Source organism: Hippocampus guttulatus, chromosome 2 (assembly GCF_054856545.1).
Source record: "Hippocampus guttulatus isolate MCC_2025c chromosome 2, RoL_Hgut_1.0, whole genome shotgun sequence".
Lineage (NCBI taxonomy): Eukaryota > Metazoa > Chordata > Actinopteri > Syngnathiformes > Syngnathidae > Hippocampus > Hippocampus guttulatus.
In genome coordinates, this window is record NC_141262.1 from 6092952 (window position 1) to 6112841 (window position 19890).

At 41.6% G+C, this 19890-nt stretch overlaps 1 protein-coding gene across 1 annotated transcript in view; it reads left to right on the top strand.

Moving 5' to 3' along the window:
* The first annotated feature begins 392 nt into the window (after positions 1-392).
* Positions 393-19890, top strand: part of gfra4b (GDNF family receptor alpha 4b) — a 39676-nt gene continuing 20178 nt past the window's right edge. The window contains exon 1 of the mRNA XM_086133021.1: positions 393-754. Coding sequence (XP_085989147.1) covers positions 712-754 — 43 coding nt within the window. The 5' untranslated portion in view covers positions 393-711. The remainder of the gene's footprint in view (positions 755-19890) is intronic.

Sequence of the window (19890 nt, forward strand, 5' to 3'; positions counted from 1 at the left end):
CTATATGCTCCTTATTTGAAATTTGTGTCTAAAAATCCGCTGGCTTCCTTTTTTTTCCTCCTTCTTTTTTGTTTAAACGTTTGTAATGTGTATGTATTGGTAGCACGTTCGTTTTGTTCTCTGTTTGCTGAGAATTGTATTCTGATTTGTTCAATAAAGATAAAAAAAATATATATCTCTCTCTCTCTCTCTGCAAAGGCAGACTTTTCAAGACAACTCTTACTGGATGTCATTGGACTGTGAAGCGGGTGTACCTAATCTTGTGGCCAGTGGATATTTGACAGAAACCACATTTCCGTCCATTTTCATCATCTTCAGCGCGACTTGCGCGACTCGTGGTAGTAGGTTTCAGCTTTCCCACTCCCACTCTCTCTTCCCACTCCCACTTCTCACTCACACACACGCTGCGGACGAGAAGACGCGCAGTGGAACTTCCACTCATCATCAATACGCGCGGCTCTAAACGCGCAACGAACAGTCACAGTCTCGGGTCGACTGATGGGATCGTACCACCTTAATAGGGGACCGAACGACGATTTGACGGCTTCGAGGAGAGTGCGTCTCATTTTCCTAGCAGCAATCATTTTATCATTAATAATGCGCGTGTGTGGATCCCGACGTCTCTTCGCCTAACTGCACGGTTCAAGGTGAAAGTTCCAACGCGTTTGTTATTCCAAAGGGAGGGGAAAGATCGTCATTTGGCGCAGAAAGATGGACCTGTGGGGGCTTTATCTTCTCCATCTCACAACTTATGGTAAGTGGATTGTATAACTAAAATGACTTTAATTTAGCCGCAAGTGGAATGAACGCACCCCAAAAAAAAAATACAATAAAAAAAAAACAACACCCGATGTAATCCCCTTATTCAATTGTATTTCTTCACCGTTCTATTCATTTTCATTTTGTCTTATATTTTCTTTTTCTCACTTGTACTTTTTATTTTAAACTGCTGTATTATGAATTGCACCTGCTCCGATCGACCCCCGTTTTATTGTTATTGCACAGTGGTAATTATTTATGCTGTGCTGAATTGTTTATTCCGGTAAAGAATCCCCATGCAGCATTAAAGTGACACCTGCTCTCTGTATAATTGAAAGTAGGAGCAGTATTGATTTTTTTGAAGGGGAGGCAACCGCCCACAGTGGCGTGTCGCATTTTCTGTTAAGTGCGTCCATGTCGTACATGCTAAAAATAATTAAAGATCAGTCCACATGTGTTTGGGAAGATAAGCCACTAATGCAGGAGTGGACAACCTGAGGCACCTCGGTCACAGTGCATTTGGTCCACCTCAAAGGAGGTGTTTTGAAAAGCTAATTTAACCTACAAATGTTCATATTTTAAAAGTCTTATCATAATTATTTCCCCATTCATTTAGTAAGGACACAGAAGTCAGATGCCTGGAAGCCCATCCATCGTTTTCAATAGCACTTGTCCTAAAAAGAATTGTGGTGAGCTGGAACATATGCCAGCTAACACCCTGCCAACCCTGTCACAGGGCACACACTGAAGCTATTCTGCCTAAGAGCAAATCTGGAGATCCATGTTTGTATATGACACCCCTCATATCCCTTCACAATGATTAGGTTATCTGCCAAAAGCAATTAGCAGTGCAAAGACTTAATCATTCAATAACATCATGAATCGAATGAAATTGCGTTAGTTTTGCATTAAAGTTGTCTGGAACTCAAACTGCGGGAGGTCCCGGTGTACAGACATTGATCAAGTGGAGGGTCAGCTCTTGCACTGCGCAGGACGGAGAGTTTATGCTGCTCACTGTTGCCGTGGCTGTTATGAAAAATGAAGTCGATCCCCTGGCGTGTAGTCTGCGAGGCAAGCGATGCGATGTTATCGGCGTGATAAATGTGCACCGGCGTGTGCGTTGACAAATTCACACAGAAGCTGTAAATTATATGGAATTAAGCACAAATCGTCGAGTGTGTGATTATTTTAGGTTCGATAAGAAATTCTGTGGAGATGCCGCAAATGTCGAAAGGTAGATGATTCACAACCAAATTCGATCAAGTTCCGCTGGTAGCAAAAACTGACTGTGATGTTCAAAATCGTTTGGTATGAATTTTAAGCATTTCCCTTAGGAATGTAAATATTAAAAAAAAACACTGAGAATTTTATGGAATGAAGTAATGGTTGATAACTTGTCTCTTGAACCAGTTCGCCTTTGGCTAAGCAGCATCCCTCAAACACAGACTGCCCAATCACAGTACTGTAAAGAACAGACTCAAATAAATGGAAAAGTAAATGCAGGCTCTGGAGAAAGCTGTGCAGTCGTTCACATAGCTAGATGAATGCATCATAAATCAACATACACACCTTCGTATGCTCCAAGGCAGGGATGGGCAACTTTAATGCTGGAGGGGCCCTCAATTTTTCATCATTGCTAATAAGGGGTCATATATAACCACACACTTCCCAAACCAGAAGTATGACCAAAATGCTCTTTTATATATGGACAAAATATGTGCATAAGTGCAAAATACAGTACATGCTCTTAATAAATTTCATTTTGGATTGTACATTTTTTAATGCATGGATAAAAGAGCCGATATCCTAACCCAACAACAAAGGCTTTGAAGCAAACAACAAAATAGCAACATACTGTCATTTTTTTTTCAGTGCAAAAGGTTCTCTTGCATGAAACAATGCCATTCAAGGACGGCACAAAACTGCTAAACAAGAAACCTACATTAAGTACAGGAAGTCATTTTGTAGATTTTTTTTTAATCACAAAAATAAATTCACTCAAAATTGTAATATTTTTGAGGTGCTATGTTTGTCAGGCATATCAAATCTGCCAAATCTGCATCACAAATCTGCCCCCAAAATATTAGGCTTTGAAATATAATGCACGTTTAAAGAAGATAATTTTTGGAAATGTGCCGACAAAGAATGTAAATGGTGAGGCTATAATGTTAAACTGTTTTTCACCATTTGAGTTTTTGTGTTGGGTTTTTGCGGGGGGGGGGGGGCATGGCTAAAACGGGGGCTAATGACATGCTCCCCTAATAAATAAAAACTTGACTGAAATGTTTATCCTGCACAATTACAACATGCAGCTGGCTAGCTCGCCATGCCCCCGCCCTGAAAATGCATCTTCCCATTGGGTAGCCTGCTGGTGTGGCGTCATGCAGATAAAGTGGAAGAGCGAGGGGGCGGGGGAAAGGTATGACGTGACAGCTAGCACGTCGACTGGGGCTTCATATTGATGTGGCCACTTGAGAGTGCCTGGTTGACACCTGCGAATGACAGGAGTCACAGAGAGAAAGGCAGAAGAGCGAGGAAGGGGGAAAAATGTCTGACGAGAACCGTGGTTTGCTGGCTGGCATGGCTGATTTAGAGCTCCTCGTTGTTTGAATGGAAATGGAAATCAAATTTAATGTCATTGCACACGTCACAATGTTGAATACCAAGAACTAAACTGAGGCTCAGAGGGGATCGAGCCTTTTCTGTTGCTGGTCCCTCTCTCTGGAATGACCTCCCACTGAACATTCGGCAAGCCTCCTTTCTGCCCATCTTCAAAACCCTCCTCAAAACTCACTTGTATTCTTTGGCATTCGACTCAGCATGACTTAGATTTGTTCTTGGTTTTACTGTTTGGTGCTTTCTACCGTCTTTTTTACCGATTTGTTTTACTGTTTATTGTGTATGTATATGTTAAATTGCTCCATGTACAGAACTTTGTATGCAGCGATGGCTGTTTGAAAGTGCTCTATAAATACAGGTGAGTTGAGTTGAGTTGAATTGAATATAAACTTTATTGTCAAATGTGCTGTACGTATGCCATTGCGGAGACTGATTTTTTTGAATTCACTGACTTTTTTTTTTCAAATCATTCAAATTTAACAAGATTGTTAACAAGCTTCTCTGTGTCAAATTCAGAATACTCATTTATTTTCATTTTACAGAGTCACAAAAGAAACTAGCGCCATGCTGAAACCTTGGCAGGCCAAGCAACAGTAACCAAGGGTGGCGGGTCTTAGCGAAATGTGAATGAAGACAAGGAGTGCCCTCCTCTGTAAACTGTCAAGCACTTGAACATTAACATATCACCCCCCTGGGCTAATCAATATATGTCAATACTGCCATGGAAACAGGAGTTCAGAACATTCAGAGACCGCAATGGCCCCATCCCTAGATTTTGACGCGACATAAAATAAAAAGTGTGATTCCTCATTCAGTTCTCATTGCACATTACCTCATTTTTATAATTTCAATGAATTTTCATGGGTCTATAGCAGGGGTGTCAAACATATGGCTCGTGAGCTGGAACCGGCCCCCAAGGAGGTTCGATCAGGCCCGCAAGATAATTTAAAAGTGAAAGAATACATAAAAGACACGGAATGATTTTTTTTTTTAATAAGCTACAGTTCCTGCATCATCAGCTAGGGCAGGGGTCGGGAACCTATGGCTCGCGAGCCATATATGGCTCTTTTCATGACTGCATCTGGCTCGCAGATAAAAAAAATATTCTCGTTTGTTTATTAATGCATCCATCGATCGATTTTTCACTGCGTATTTCCTGTTTGGGCGGCAGTTGGCTCCAGGAGCCATTTTGATTGGATGATACTGGCCAACGTTGCCATTGCTGTGGAAACAGGTATACATCCCCTTTTGAATCAACCCGCTCGGCCATTAGCTCAAAGCTAATCCTAAGCTAATAAGATGGCGAAAAGAAAAAAGATGACGAGATTGGTAGACTTCAGGACGAATGGACAGAAGGATTCGCCTTTGTGCAGAGAACGGGTTCTGCGGTGTGTCTGATTTGCAAAGACAAAATACCATTGATGAAACGGTCGAATGCAGAGCGGCACTTTGACACGCCCCATGCTACGTTCGCATCCAAACACTGTGCGAGAGACGGCCGAAAGGAAGTGTGCAAGCTACTGAGCAGTGTGCAAAATAGCTAGCAGTAACTTCGCGGATGGACCCGGCAAGATGACTTTCATTCCGATAGTTTTGCTGGATTCTTAGCAATCGTGAGGAATGGAAAACCATTCACATTAATGGCGAGTATTATCACAAAATTATTTTAAAAAATACATTCAGAGGCTTATTATACTGACATTTTGTTGAAATCACTTTTAAAATACAGTTTGTTTATATATATATAGCTCTCACTGACATACATTTCCAAATATTTTGCTTAAAGGTTCCCGACGAGGGGAACACTGTTTTGATCAGAGCATCAGTCTCAGTCTGTCACCGAGAGAGACTCAACACAGCAGTCAAAGCCAGCTACCTAATTGTTAGCAAAAAAAGCATTAGCATCAAAGCCATATTCCAACGGTGACTTTGTGAAACGATGCATGATGAAGGCGGCTGAAGTTGTATGTCTCGAGAACCGACAAGCTTTTGCCAATATCAGCCTGACGAGGAATACCAGAGAGCATTTCTATCAGCAGATTTAGACAGCCAAATGAAACAGAGAGAGTCATTTTGTTTAATGTTTTGTCAAAGGTATGTTGATTAAATTTCAACATTTTCCTAATGTTCTTGTGCTTCTTTCTACCAAAACAAAGGAAAGACATGATACTTTGGTTATTTATAGCAGAGTAGGGAATAATTTTAACGGTCCGGCCCACTTGACATCGACCGAGGCCGTATGTGGCCCACAATGTGAAATGAGTTTGACACGCCTGGTCTATAGTGTCTCACCACCCAGCTTCAGCCAAGCTGTATTTTTTGGCTTTATGGCTACGACATTGTGGGATGTGACCTGTATTTGTAACGGTGATAGATAAGTACTGCAGAGCAAGTCATTAGCAAGCATACCATGGCTTGACCTCCTCCAAGGCATTTGTCATGAATTATGATAAGCTGTCCACTGTAGTAACTGCTGTCCCTGAAAGGGTTAAATGTATATTTCTAACCTCTATTTGGCTCCATATAAAACGTGCGCAACCAGGAGAGTATATAACACCTAATACACTGCTGCAGCATGAGATTTGTGGGCAACGTAATGTAGTGTTGCGCGATCCTGATAGGACAGTTTTTTGTCACTGGTGAACCTAAATTTGACACTAGGGTATCTATTTTTGGAGACAGCGCATCTGCGGCGAGGCGCAAGTGCTCGCTGTATCCTGACTTCCGGTCTCTGCCAAGCTGGCGTGCCTGCGCAGTATAAGGAGTGCTGTTGGAGGTGTGACAGTTTGGTGGCAAAAAAGGCAGTGTCGGCTTTGGCCTGCTCGTCGACGTTTATGTGCTGGCAAACGGTAGGCAGGTGGCCTCATGTGATTTTGGTGAATTTGATCGCAGGCAGGCGCAGGCAGACAGATCTGCTAACATCTGTGGTGAATTTCAGATGTATTTCATTCATAAATATGTGGACAGCGGGCATCAAAGCATACCATAAATGTGGATGCACACGTTATGGAAGGCTCATGTCGGATTCTAAAGGAAAGCTAATTAAAACCATTAAAAATGCAGTGTCGTCATAATGTCAGACTTCCTTTTATTCATTGTTTTTAAGGTCATAATGGTACTGCTGTTTCGGTTAGCAGTAGACTTCACCTGGGCTGAGCATTATTATAACACACTACTCACTTTTTCCCCAACCTTGCTGAAATAAGTTTGGAGGGGGTGCCTTCCACCCTCTACCGTTGGGTGTGCCTTTCATCCATCCATCCATTTTCTGATCTGCTTATCCTCGGGTTGTGGGGGGTGCTGCGACCTATCCCAGCTGTCTTCAGGCAGCAGGTCAGGGACACCCTGAACCGGTTGCCAGCCAATCGCAGGGCACACATAGACGAACAAACATTCACGCTCACATTCACACCTCGGGACAATTCAGAGTATTCCATTAACCTGCAACGCATGTTTTTGGAATGTGGGAGGAAAGCGGAATACCTCGAGAAAACCCACACAGACACGGGGAGAACGTGCAAACTCCACACAGGATGGTCAGAGCCATGATCAAACCCTGCGTGTCTGCACTGTGAGACCGCCCTGTGACTTCCTTTCACATTGCAACTACAGGTGGAGCAAGGGCGTGGTGACCTGTTAAACTCCAAATTTAATGAACTGTGAGCTCCCATAAGGACAGTAGACGCATGGATCATATTTTCACTCAGAGGAGGCAGTACGTCATCACCAAGCTGCCAAATTACACTCACTTAAGTGTTTTGGATATCATGTGGCTCATGCAGCAAATGCATTGTCAAATAGTCAACAGCATAGTCCTTGCTATGCCTACCTGCCAACTCACGGTTGGGGCCGACGTTATGTAAATTAGGTAAACTGTTACGTCACAATCCAGCATAAATAAAAAATGACTCACTTTAAGACATATTTTCTCCCTAATGCTGACACAAAATGGACTTGATTCTGTAGTTTCACACTTGATGGATGGGTAGGCAAGGCACTCCAGGGAGCCATCTGTTTGTGTACAAGGAATCAGAAAGTCCCTTTGCCCCCTTTAAAGCATTTTAGGATTGTAAGAAACAGCTATAACAAGCAAACATCCGCCCTTATAGTACCTGGCGTCTTTCCTGAACTTTTAACAGCGCTGATTATTAGACCACCAGGGCCTTGTGTATGTCTCATGAGCAGGAACTAAAGCTCGAACAAGGATGTGAGCATGCCATTTATCAATACTCAGTAGCTTAGTAACATTCATTCACTCGTGCGACAGAGGAGTTAAAAGCTTTCGAGACAGAAAGGCTCTTCGTCTTCTCCAGTCAGAGCTCTTAAAAAGTGTTCAATAATTAAGGCTGCAAAGTCTGCAGCGGAGACGCATTCTTTCGATGTCCGTTTCGCTGCTCTGACCTTTCACGGTGTCATTATATTCAATGCCTCACATCATCGTCTGCCTAGGTAATGACTTTTATCACAACACAAAGATGGCAGCATGAGTGACACTCATCGATGCAAAGCATGTCACTTCCTGATTATTACTGTCAAGTGCCTCCTTTTATTAGATCGTGATGGAATCTGTTTTAAATAAAATGACCAGTAAACGACAGGGAGGAACAAGGAACAGTGAGTGCACCCTTCACGTTTTTGTAAACATGCCAACTCATGCTTCGGGGCCGCCATTATGTAAATTAGCTAATACATATCTATTCATGTCAGTGTGTCACGTTCTTTTTAAGAGGACAGTAAATTCATACTTTTGCACAAGTCATACAATTTACATTGTGGTCAAGTGTCACCTCTTCAGTGCTGTCCGGAAATTGATCATAGTAAAATATTTACAAAACCGCCAGGTGTGTACTCCCTTTTGTGAGATACTGTATATTGCCACACTGACACCTCCTTGCTTTTAGTCTTTCTGGAGAGTTTATTACGTGCTTTGGCAAATTCTGCTATTTCACGACGCAGTGGTGTTCAGATGGGCTCAGCAGTTTACTATTTAAAGGGGAAGTCAAGTCTTAACAATAATATGTTTAATGTGGTCCCATTAGTCTAAACACGGTAATCTGATTAATAACGCATTTATGGAAAACGAATTAAGCAGCAAAATTCACCAGTTGTATCCATCTTTCGGGGGGGGGGGGGGGGGCCCATTTTGCCACTTACTATCGACTGAAAATGACATCATAGCGCCGAAGAAAAGGCTCAGGTAATGACCAATCACAGCCCACCTGTTTTTGAGTTTGGTCATTTGATGTTGCCAAACTGAGCTCTTAGGCACACGGCACATGGTGGCAAAATGAGCGCCCCCTGAGATGGATAAAAACGGGTGCATGCCTCAGTTCAGGTGAGTGCAGGCAGATAGGACACATTATTGCAAACGATATTTTTGACTTGACTTCCCGTTTAATGAACGAAACCTTCCCTGTCACATCTTCCCGGCAGTCCATTTTATTCATTATTGGCTAAAAAAGTGGTATGAGGATGGTGTTTAGTTTCAAGTCTGCCTCAATGACCGTGTGATATCGACGGTGATAGTAAAATGCAGGATCCAGTGTCAGACTTCCTCAAACTATCACTTAATTCAGCGGTGCCCAACCTTTTTTGACCCAAGATCAACAAGCAGACAACCTCACTCCATCGTCCACTACAGTATTGGCAACGGATATAGGTCACCGGTGGTATTTTAACCCTTGCGGAGTCCATCCGACTTCGATCGAACCTTTGCCACGACCACGTCTCCGGTTTGGGAGCGCTGACCAGTGACCTAAAATTCCAGGCTGCCGGCTCAGATGAGCACGGTATTTGAAGGGACAGGGAAGTGACGTTTTACAAATGTACAAAAATGACCTACAACTGGTTAGGCACTCACAACTCTCGTCATACTCACTGAGCATTGTCCAGGATTGCATTTTGGTTCTGCTACATATGAAGATGGCCGAAACAGTACTGATAATTTTGATACCAGCCTTGCCGATTCTAGAATAGATTTCCAGAACAAAATAGATTTGAGCTGTAAAATTGTGGCACATGGTATTCTATACTGGCTATATTTACAGTTAGTTTTATAAATGTCAGATTTAGTTTTTAGTTAAGTATTCTTTTTATTATTATTATTATTTTTTTTAAAGTGTTTTGATTCTTATTACATTTCGGCAACCAAAACAAGCGTCCATTCATTTATTGTTTTAGTTATTTAATTTTGTGAACTATAGTATCTTTGGTTTGCTGTCAGAACACAACCGACAATCAGTGGCTGACAAAACGATAGCTGCGCTCTGACTGGCTCAATCAGTAGTCGCGGGTATTTTTTTCATGATGCGCGCGATGTAAATGCAGGCAAACGGGGAAAACAAATCGAATAACACTGACAACAAAATATGTGTAACCCGTGATAGATGAGGTTTTACTGTACTCTGCATCATCTGGTATCATATTCGTGAGGAAATGTGTGGAAGAACAAGTAAAACAAGCTAATTACCGTATCTAAATTGGAGAGATTTTCAAATATGATGATCATATTGATGATTCATAGTGTTTAATGTTTTGACCTTCCGATGGAGTCACTACAGTGTTTTCAACTGCTTTGAACACCCTGCGAACTACGACCACAATAACGATGTTGTCTTCCTTTACCAAGTATCAGTACCGTTATCAGTATCAAGGATACCTCGTTCTATTTTGCTTCGTATCGTATCTTTATGGAAATGTGCCATATCACTAATTGAGGTGCAAGCACGCAAACCAATTCCATTAGGCACTGCAAACATCGATCGTGATCAATGTGCTCAGTACAAAAAAAAAAAAAAAAGTCCTCTGTGAACTTGAGGGAAACTGAGGCTCATTATCTTGGATTCTTCCCACTCAGAAAAACTGTTCCAGGCAGGCATGCCTAACCCCTTTGCAGAGGAATCTGGAGCGCCACTTCTTTCCTGGACACTATTACATCCAAGTGGAATTTCATGATGATAGATGGAAGGGAATTCTTCAGAGGGGGTCTGACAAAAGGTCCAAGGACATTCTCCCTTCCTTAAGTTAGCTGAGTGTGAAATGAGAATTTTCATTGCACACCAGGACCTACCGCTACATATGGCCACTCATTTTTATTTTTTTATTTTTATTTTTTTACAAGGATGTAATGAACCACTCTTTTAGAAAAGCCCTTGTTGGCAACAGTAATGTTTCCCTCGAGAAAAATTGTAACATTAGGATGCCAACTTGCGTCTGTTCTTTGCTAAATTGATATTAATAACCACAATACAAATGGAGAAAGGGCACTGTCATTTAGTGTGACCGTTGGAACTATTATTGATTATATACAGTACTGTCTACCTCCAGCATGTATTCATTTAGGATGCCACTCATGCTCAGCAAATCAAATGAAAAGGATGCCCATCGACGGCGTGAAAAGCAATCGCTGTTTTACAAAGCGGAATGTTCTGAACTCATGTTTCAATGCCAGTTTTGCACACAGCCAAATAATGCCGCCAGGAGCCATAACCGGAGCGTGGATGTAGCTTTCCGTCGCTGCTGTCATGATGTTTTTCTTGAGATCACGAATTGGGGTCACAAACATTAGGTGGCAACACATGGCATGCAACAGTGTATGCCTTCCTTTGGCAGTTGCCCCGAAGCTACCTTGGCTATCCTATTTATGATCTTATTTAAAATCCGTAGGGTTCTTGCTTTGAATAAAAGCCAGTATTCTTGCGAGTTTCGAGTTGCAACGTCAGAGCGACTGATATTCATCTCCTTTACCGTTCCCCCAGTGATCGTACATCCTGCCTTTTACAGCCTCGCCCTCTGCCGTCGCTCAGATTTCAATCTTCCATAAACATTAGCCGATTACACGGCCCCGCTATATGTCATCAGAGCTTTGTTACAAGTGTCGTGCAACGCAAGACCATTGAGTAAACAATCTTGAAAGTGACACAATACAAGCCGACCTCAACGCTTCCGGGCTGTACATCTGCCCGGCGATGGATGCGGCTGCCTTTTTTCATTGCACAGATTTCATGACAGTCAGGATGAATGAAGCCAGCAACAGTGCTATTTGATACGTGTACATGTTGCATTATTAATGTTCTTTCATTAAAAAGTCATTGTGGCCTCCGACGATATTGAAGTTGCAGTGGTAGTTTCCATGCACAGACAAGTAAATAACGACTGAGCCTCAGCCGAGATAATGCAATAGTTCCTTATCAGTGTTCCCAAGCCGGAACGTACACGAGGGCGACGCTTTTTCAACAGAAATTAATTTGCCGTCTCTTATGCCCAGTAGGAGCTCTTTCTGTTAATCAAATCAGCGAAAGCCGCGTGTGGCCACGATCAAAAGGAATGTCTGGAAATGTCTGTTTGCATGAAATAAATTGAATTATTGTTGTGTTGTAGAAATGGGAAATGCAGGAAACGGCCGCATGACCAGAAGCTCACAAACCCTGACAGGTCATTTGTCCTGCCTCAATTCGATGTGATGGAACCTGACAGCAAAGAGAAACACCGCATCCTAACAATCTGTTGAACTATCCATCGGGGTTCTACGATTTTATCATTCCTCTTAAAAACATTACATTGATTTGAGATTTGAGAGAGTCAGGCAATGACATGAACTTAGAGTAGGAGCTGGCTGAAAGGATGAACAGGTCGTCCTTAAGGAATTGCACATCCTAATTGATCAGTCACATTTAATAAGGGTATAGATTGACTTCAAGGAGAAGAGCCCTGACACATATTTACATAGCATATGAGTTTAATCCAAACAATGTTCTAGAAAAAAAAAAATCTCAGTATCTCACCCATTTACACGTTGTGCCCAATGATACTGACTCAGAATGAAGGGACAAAGTAATGCCCTTAAATTTTCCACCTTTGAAGGAGCATCAGTTCTGTAACTGATCAGATGCTGCCTGCACTGTGCAGGGGGTGCCAAGTATAAATCCTGCTCAGTTGTGTTAAAAGGTGTTAAAAGCAGTTGGTGCTATTTGACAAATATTTTATAGACACCACATGTAGCTGATGTAAAAAAAAATTAACTTGTTAAAATCTAACAAGGATTTTTTGTTTTCCCCCATAGAGGGTCACTTTTGGGAAAAGTGAAGAGTGCTGGGGGCACTTTGACATTCTTCATCTTTTCTTTATTGATCACACTAAAACCAAACCAATGTAAGTTAAAACCAAAAATCTGCAAGTTTAATGTGCTCCATGAGCATGCTTGTTACTCAAAATCATCTTTTTCCTATTGAAATGAATGAAAATGGCATTCATTCAGTCCATTCTCACAAAAAAAAACAAACATTAAAAAAAATATTATAAATAAAAATCGAACTTGAGGATTGTAACAAAAAAGCAGAATATAAAAGAATAAAATAGCATTTAGAGAAACAGTAAATACAACCCATAAATTATGAAAAAAAGTTTCACTCCTAAATGACCCAGTTAGCGCCTGTGATTTCAGTTGTTTTTCAGAGGATAAATAATATACCGTATGCCTTTGAGTATTGTTATGTTGTCTGTCTGTGTTGCTGCACCTGTTGCTGCACTGTTCAATGTACATTCTCCTAATAGTTTATAACTACAGCAAAATCCATGCTAGTGCATATGGTCTCTCTATGGTGTTTGGTACTGATTCAGTTTCTGTTAGTCTCCAGCATGTGGCAGATGTGTTGCGGTCTGTTCAGTTGCGCTCCTGTTACCCATCATGATCAACGAACTATTTAAGCACTTCGAAGCCGACAACTGACTGTCGGATTATTTGCCTTGCGCAAGCCATTGTTCATGAGCAAACTTCTCGACCATAGGTGTCAAACTCAGGTCATGGAGGGCCGCTGTCCTGCATGTTTTCCAAGTCTCCCTGTTGCAACGCACCTGATTCAAATGATCAGATCATCAGCAAGGTCTGCGGAAGCCTGACATTGAACCTGTTCATTTGAATCAGGTGTGTTTGACACCTGAGTTTGACACCTATGTTCTAGACGTTCCATATTTTGCTGCGTTTTTCTTGTTCCTTTTTAATTGCCCTCTTTTTTCTTCTAAGTAGCCATTTACTTTGGAAAATTATTCTTGGTTGGTATTTGTCATGATTTGATTCTTTTTGAGACAAGCAATTTCCATTTGAATTTCCCATGCCTTTTGCAAGCGCTTTTTGTTTCTCTCGTTTTTTTCCTGGCGTATTGACCAGCGTCATTACGGGTATTTGCTTTGTCTTTCTTGCGTTTGTGAATAAACTATTTTTGTACCATAATCTTATTCTTGTGTACGTTTGTGGGATCCACCCTAACAGGATAATTCCGTATCGTTACAGCACTGAGTGTAAGCAATAAGCTAAGTCATAACTTATGTCATTTGTTGACATTTATTTGTTTTATGTATAAATTTCAGATGAGAATGTGAAGCCAGCACTTGGACATAAAAAAAAAAAAGCTTGTTCACTCTCTGCTGTTAAGTTTGTTTTCACCATTTTGTCACTAAACTTTTTCAAGAAGAAAAAACAAAATCATCCAAGTGAAAGATCGTATTGTGAAAAACTCATAATGACATCAGTATTTGAACATTTTCCGGCACTAATTGTTTTTTGGGAATATGCGATAAAGAACAAATTGCAGTCCACAAATGTTCCCCGTGCCTGCCTTTTTACGCCACTGGCTGAAATTGATAATTAGCATTTGGTTCCTGCCACTGCCCCCCTCTAGGTTCAACTAGTCTAACCTGTATAACCTTGTAATGAGGAGATGATAGAAGCTTGACAGCGTGCCGCTTCATTCCCTCAGCATTCCGGGAAAGGAAATGTGCCATTACTGAGGCAGCAGACAAAAGAAGGAAAAAAGAAAAGAGTGGCTGGAGGGCACCTGTCTGTGCGAGCTGCAGTGGATTTACAACATCTGCTTGATGGAGGGGGTGGGATGGCATCTCCGATCACCATGCCAAGATGAATTGCTGAGGTGCAGCCAGTGATGCAGTCGACAAATTGGCACTCCCTCAGCACCACTTTTGTATCTCAGCAAACTGTAATTATTAAAGACACTTTTACACGGAGATACTGCAAAATTGCATCATCAGCTTGGCCTTTTACAGAGAACCCGGCAAAGGACGGACATTGCTGCAAAACAGTGACGATGTGTGTGTGTATGTATATACGTGTACATACATATATATATATATATATATATATAGTTATTTTTAATCACTTTAGTCATATCACTTTCAACTCACCAGAGCAGGACATATGTGAATTTTACACATAGTTCTGATATGGCTTGGGTATTACAGTTTTGCTCATAAGCTCACATACCCTGGCGGAATTTACAAAATGTATACCATTCCTGAAAGAAAACATGAGTGATCAGGCAAAATAAAATGATTTTATGCATTCAAATTAAACTCAGAGGCATTTCAGAAGAGCACAATCAATAAACAAAACAAAGAAACAATTGACACAGTCCCCATTCAATCTCCAAAAATATTTCACTGATTCTGCAAGGGTCTATGAATTTATGAGCATAACTTTATACAACAAGAAGATAGAATAGTGGTGGGATGCCAACCGACGACTGTGAAAGTTGTCACCCCAGAATCGGCAAACCATTACATACAGGCTATGTCCTGCCTCTCATATTGTTCTGGTCGACAGGTGCAAGTGCGCTCAACGTAAACTGGTGCGTCTTCACTTTCATGCCGGGGCTCGTCTAATTTACTATGCTTGACAGACTGGCCTGCACCTCGCAGGTCTGAGTTGGCGTAGGTGATGTAACGCGATTTTTGTGGATTTGATCCTGGCACAGATAGACAGATTATGCACTCTGCTGATGTGTGGTGGATGTCATCATATTCATTCAGAAACATGACATCAGCGTGCATTGAACTTTTTTGAACTCACACTAACGGTGTTGTTGTTCGATATCAGACACAGAAGCATGATAGACGGTGGAAGGTGATCTCTAAGTTCCCACTTCGCAGTAGCCAACTGGACATCATCCACAAGTGGAGATCTTGCAATTCCTTATAAATGTACTTCGTATGTCCGCCATCTTGACTGTGTGCCTCTCCTGCCCTTCGACTGGCAGGGACTCAAGTCAGCTTTGTTCACTCGCACAACAGCGCACAAGGCCCTTTCTTATCGCTTCCGTCCACAAAAAATACCAAAAGAAATACAACTTTACACATGGGCACAATTAAAATGCATTTTGCGCTAGACGTGGCTGGACACGAAAATTGGTGTGTAAAAAGGGTTACAGGAGCCCAGTGGAAAGAAAGCATGTACAGTGAAACATCAATCAACGCGGGGATGCTTTCTACGCCCAGCCGCTACACGCAGATGAAAATCTGCAATATAGAGTGATCATTAAAACACATACACACGCAAACATGCACGCACGTACTTCAAAGACATTTAAATGCATGAACATACTTATTAAGTGGCACAATCACTCATCCATCCATCCATTTTCCGATTGCTTTATCGGGCAGTAGGCGGGGGACACCCTGAACCGGTTGGCAGCCAATCGCAGGTGGCACAATCAATATACCGTAAAAACCCATAAAAAGCAATCCCTATGAGCCACAGATTTCTGCACCATACAAGCATTATGGATTTCTATGACAGACAGACAGACATGTTCCACAAACTATTTAGCTGGGGAACACTGCATGTCTAACCTTTGTGGGGTTTTATCTGTTTTTAGAACGATATTTCTTTGTGCTGCATCCACAAACTCATGTGAACAGGAACTTTCTTTGACAGCACAATACTTCTCGCTTCTCATTAAAGGCCACAGTGGCAAGAATTTGGCCTCATTTGCTCAAGGAAGCCTTTGGCTCTGTCACCGCCCTGCAGATACCAGTTGCATCCCTCTCAGAGCGCTTATTAAGGCCTTAATTAATTGGACAAAGACAATGCCACGAAGGATTCGACAGTGTGTGAGTGATCTATGTGAAACCAGAGCAGCATTGCTCCCCATGTGCCCCCTTGACATGAATCGCCACACATTAGAGCTGCACACTCCGTGGGGACTTGGAACAAATCATTCGATGAGCTACAAAGGAATATATTATATTCATTTAGACAGGCACCTACAAGTTCCGAATGTCCAAACTCTCACCACCATCATTTGAAATTGTATTTATTTATTTATTACCCATTATAATGCCTAAGGGGAAATTCAATTCAAGCTGTACTGTAGAGAACCAGATCACAGACACATGCACGCAAAGAGATACTGTATGTCAGCCTGAATGCAAACAGCAGTGATGAATCACTTGAGCTATCGCTCTCTCTCTCTCTCTCTCTCTCTCTCTATATATATATGTATATTGTATATATATCCATCCATCCATTTTCCGATCCGCTTTCACAAGGGTTGTGGGGGGGGTGCTGGAGCCTATCTCAGCTGTCTTCGGGCAGTAGGCGTTGGATACCCTGAACTGTTTGACAGCCAATCGCAGGGCACACATAGACAAACAACCATCCGTGGTCACACTCATACCTACGGAATATTTTCAGTACAGTATTCAATCAGCCTGCCATGCATGGTTTTGGAATGTGGAGGAAACCGGAGTACCTGGAGAAAACCCACGTGCACACGGGGAGAACATGCAAACTTCACACAGGGAGGCCAGAGATGGAATTGAACCATATATATATATTAAACACAACACATTTCCTTTTGTTAAATAGAGAACAACTAGACTGGAAATTGAATCCCAGCTACAGCTGTGATTGTGCCAATTCACAACCATTCACTGCCCTTATTATCAAAGAATCCTCCACTTCTTGTGGAAAATGGACATCTGATGCTGAGAATTTTATTGATTGTTTCCTTATCGTTTGGTGTCAAATCTTATGAAACAGTTTCTCAAACACAGCACAATATGAGTCACAGAAGATCAAAATCAACGTGATTTGTGCACAGAAAGATGGTCAACACCGTTTTTCCCTCCCATTCACCTTTTTCTCTTTAGACACTCGTTTCACAAGAAAATGTCACACAAAGTCAAAGGAAAAAGCGGAGTTAATCCTTTAAAGCTAGCGAAAAAGAGGGTCTAATGAGGTGTTGTGACAATGCTGACATTCGGTTCCACTATGCAATAATTAGGACTCCTTGCCATGTTTGTTAGCACTAAAAACCAACATTAGACTGTGTATGCATTTATGGCGCGGACTCATTGAGAGTCTGTTATGCTCCGACCCAAAAGTCGCTTTTTCAAAATGACCACCTCAAGAATGGTACGAAAAATTCCCATTAGAAGTGAGACATTTACATTTGAAAGCATTGAGGTTTTGTTTTCATTTTGACGATTTGGTATCACAAACTGATTTACCTATCTAGCGGCCAGATATAGTGGACTTTGGTGGCCGTTTTTTGCGGTCCAACCTACTGCTTGGGATTATGTGCGTCAGTAGTTCTGTCCACATCTTTCGAGAGAAAGGGGAGAAACAGCTGTTTGGTGTTTCTGTTTTGAATGAAAACCATCCTCAGCTAATTACAGCTTTTTGTGGTATTCCTGTAACACTCAATGATGTGACAAAATGATGCCAAAGACCACAAAAATAAGGAAGTATTAATTTGAGTCAAGGAAGTAAAGTGTAGAGACAAAGCTCTGCCGCTAACAGTGAAATCTGGGAGCAATTAAAGTCTCCCCATGCAGAAAGGTTATTAATTGCCTGTAGATGACACTACTTAAATAATAGTAGATAAACAATTGAATAAAGAACACTGCATATGCCTGTGAGAATTGTTATACTGTCTGTGTGCATGTGTTGCTATGCCATCTGTGTTCAAGTATATATGTTGCTTAAAGTGACACCGCGACTCGTTAGCCTGTCTAATATTAAGCTCGCTGTCTTTCGCCTAACAAAGTGTTGTTAGTGGAAGTTACATTGAGTCCTCCATGCCTATGTGCTTTTTCTAAATGTCTGTAATCACCCGTAAGACATTTATTTGTGTACTGTACTACGAACTTTAATGAAGAGTTTTATTTGTAGGCCGGTAAGGGCTCAGAATGAGATCTCAGTGTCCCTCGCAAATTTTGAGTCGAGTGCAAGCCGCTGACAGCCAGTAAAGTTCCATTTCAAGTTTCACATAATGCGAGTGAACTTTCATTGTTTCGCTTTTGTCAAGTTTGAGGGACAAGGCTAATCACATATATTGATATTAAGAGCAGAGCAGAAATCCGTGAACAGACTCTACAGGGTGTCACACGCACAAGCTGCCTTTGGGTAACTTGAGAGTCAAAGGAAACTTTCAGTGTGATTGTCATACAAATGGTAGTGTAACACGCTGTATAATTACGGCAGTGCACCCGGATAATAGTGCAGTTTAAGTGTATTGTTACAGAGGAAATTATACAGTCTGCTCCACCCCATATTACTCCTCTCAAAATCTCATTCCCTTTTCTTCTTGTTCTTCAGCCTAAAAGCTCAATTTACATTGAAAAGACATGTGACGAGTCTGCGCAGTGCCCAGTGGAGCCATGTTGCAGCCCTTCATGAGCCACCTTGTCTGCACCGCAATTCAGTTTCATTCAATGAGAGACCAGTAAAAGTTGATAACGGTTTCAACTATAAGTGGGGAGTTTTAGCCCATAAGTTATTCCTCTCTAGCGCCCACACATTTCCCGCTCTCCCAAAATGTTAACAATAATGAGACCATCTGTGATCGAAAAGAAACTTCTCTAAAGCGAATCACTTAACATTTCGCCTTGTGTAGGATCCGTTCAAGTGATGTACTTCCAATCGAGCTAGCGTTTTGCATTTCATTTACGTAACCCCTTGTGGTCAGCATATTCCTAGACAGTTTTTTAGATCTGCCAAGTATCAAGAAAAAAATGTGCGACTCTCCTAAAGGCTACTTATTCTATATTTACTGTGTTATTAGGGCTGTCAAGGATAGTCAGGTAGTTTCCTGTGAAAAAAAAGGGGGGGGGGGAGCCGTATTTAAAAGAGCCAGCATTTGAGAGGACTTACGATGTCCTTGGTCTGCAAGCGCTGAAGTTGAAAAGCTGCTGATTTTGAAGTACAGTGGAATGATTCAGTTTTCATACAGATTTTTTCCATCTAAATTATGCCTTGAATTTTATACATCCACTTGTGATTTGTAACAAAACAATGTCACTTGGCTATTCATTTACAATTGATGCGTGTTCAGCCCAAATATTATTTTTTGTTGTGTATGAAGTGTTCAACAGACGGCAAGGCATATTGCACAATCATTTTTTTTATTTACAATTCAAAGTAATAACACTCCCGGTGTACAAAGGCAACATGTGGAACACAATCTGTCAAAAGCCCGGCCTTCAAAATAAAAGCATTCTTATCCCACAGTTTCACTACGCTTTCTTGGGATACATTGTGGCCTATCTCACAGTGGCACTGATAAATCAACCGCCACAGGACGAAATAGGGTGTGGCGTCAATGGACGCTCCGTCTTCTTGTTTGCTTTCAAACTTAGCTTGTAGCAGACGTGCGCACATTTTCAGCATGACGTCTTTGATCCACTGGTGAAAGGACACTTTGATTCGCTCCTCTTTCA